This window comes from Centroberyx gerrardi, chromosome 18 (genome assembly GCF_048128805.1).
Source record: "Centroberyx gerrardi isolate f3 chromosome 18, fCenGer3.hap1.cur.20231027, whole genome shotgun sequence".
Lineage (NCBI taxonomy): Eukaryota > Metazoa > Chordata > Actinopteri > Beryciformes > Berycidae > Centroberyx > Centroberyx gerrardi.
Window position 1 is genome coordinate 15,328,219 of NC_136014.1, and position 1,354 is coordinate 15,329,572.

Below are 1,354 nucleotides of genomic sequence, written 5' to 3' on the forward strand. Positions count from 1 at the left end.
TCTAACCTCGATAGTTTGCAATATTAACGTACTAACGTTAATGAGACTGTTGCTAGCTAGCTTAGCTGGTAGTTCAGCCACTTAGGTTGTCTATTTACCTATTAGCTATCTATGTTGATGACATTACCCATTTGCAAAACAAAAGATGCCGAGTTAAGTGGATACGCTATCTGAGATGCTAATTAACGTTAGCTTTAAAAACAGTTAGCGTTAATGAAGGTGCAACTTACCACAACATCCTCGAAGATGCTCTGCAGCTGCGTTTCCATCGAAAGCGCCATGTTTTCACAACGAAGTGTAGATTTTCAGGGAACCATCACACAAATCAATCACGTTACTCCTTTCAGTGGGTACAGATGCTGCTATCAACAAGCTAAATGCTAACACCCGCCGGACCGGGCCAGCGGAGAAACGTGCAACCGCAAAAACAATCCGCAACTCATCAGAGACACAAGCTACACAGTTCCGCATCATTTTGTCATTTTGTGTATTCAGTTAAATTCAATTCAAACTTTATTTCGGACTCACAAAGGGTCCATAGTATATAAAAAGAAAGAAAACAAGACATACAAAATAAAACCACAACAATTCATCATTCAATTTAAAAAACAGTTCGTATGTAGGCTATCTCGCCAGTGTTTTATGAGCCTGGATGTGTACCGAGAGCAGCTCTTGCTAAGGCTGGTTAAAGCCTCTATTATGCTGTTCTCTGACTCAGCCAAGCGATACATAAAATTGTACATCAGATGTCTTAAAAGTGCCTCACATGTAGGGACACCAGAGAACACAAACAGTTGACTGGCACTATGCCATGGGAACGTGGAGCAGTAACCTCATAGCATCATTGTAAGCCACTATGAGTCTCCGCATACTACTTTTCCTGTAGCAGCACCAAAGATGAGCTGTATATGCCATTATACAGCTCATCATGGCAAGTGAATCAGCTCTCATTGTGTTCTTGCTTCTTTTAATAAAACGAAGAGCATATTTAAATCTTGCATTGGTACGTTTTTTATGTTCAAGCAATGACCCCTGTCTAGGCCTTCCTGAGTCTGACCAGAGTTTAAAAGCTTCTCTAGCTGCAGCATGTTGCTCAGCCACAAAATCATTCCATCCAGGTTTAATGTTATGCACCTTGTTCTTACGTTTACAAAAGGGCTTACTAGAGGCATTAAGAGCTGTCACAATATTGTCATGCATGGCACAGTTCAATACCATGATGTGGGTTTTTACAGTTCATATTAAAACACATCAGAGCATCCCTAGGCAGTTCAATATTATTTAACAAGTTGTCAGTTACAGTGGAATAACTGTTAATATCCTCCTTAGTTAGGTTTGTCCAGTCCAGCTTCCC

The 1,354-nt window shown here is 40.5% G+C and overlaps 1 protein-coding gene across 1 annotated transcript in view; it reads right to left on the reverse strand.

Moving 5' to 3' along the window:
• The window catches only part of med23 (mediator complex subunit 23), a 20,943-nt gene extending 20,558 nt beyond the window's left edge, over positions 1-385 (reverse strand). The window contains exon 1 of the mRNA XM_071899371.2: positions 231-385. Within this exon, the coding sequence (XP_071755472.1) occupies positions 231-281 (51 nt within the window). The 5' untranslated portion in view covers positions 282-385. The remainder of the gene's footprint in view (positions 1-230) is intronic.
• Positions 386-1,354: the final 969 nt, after the last annotated feature.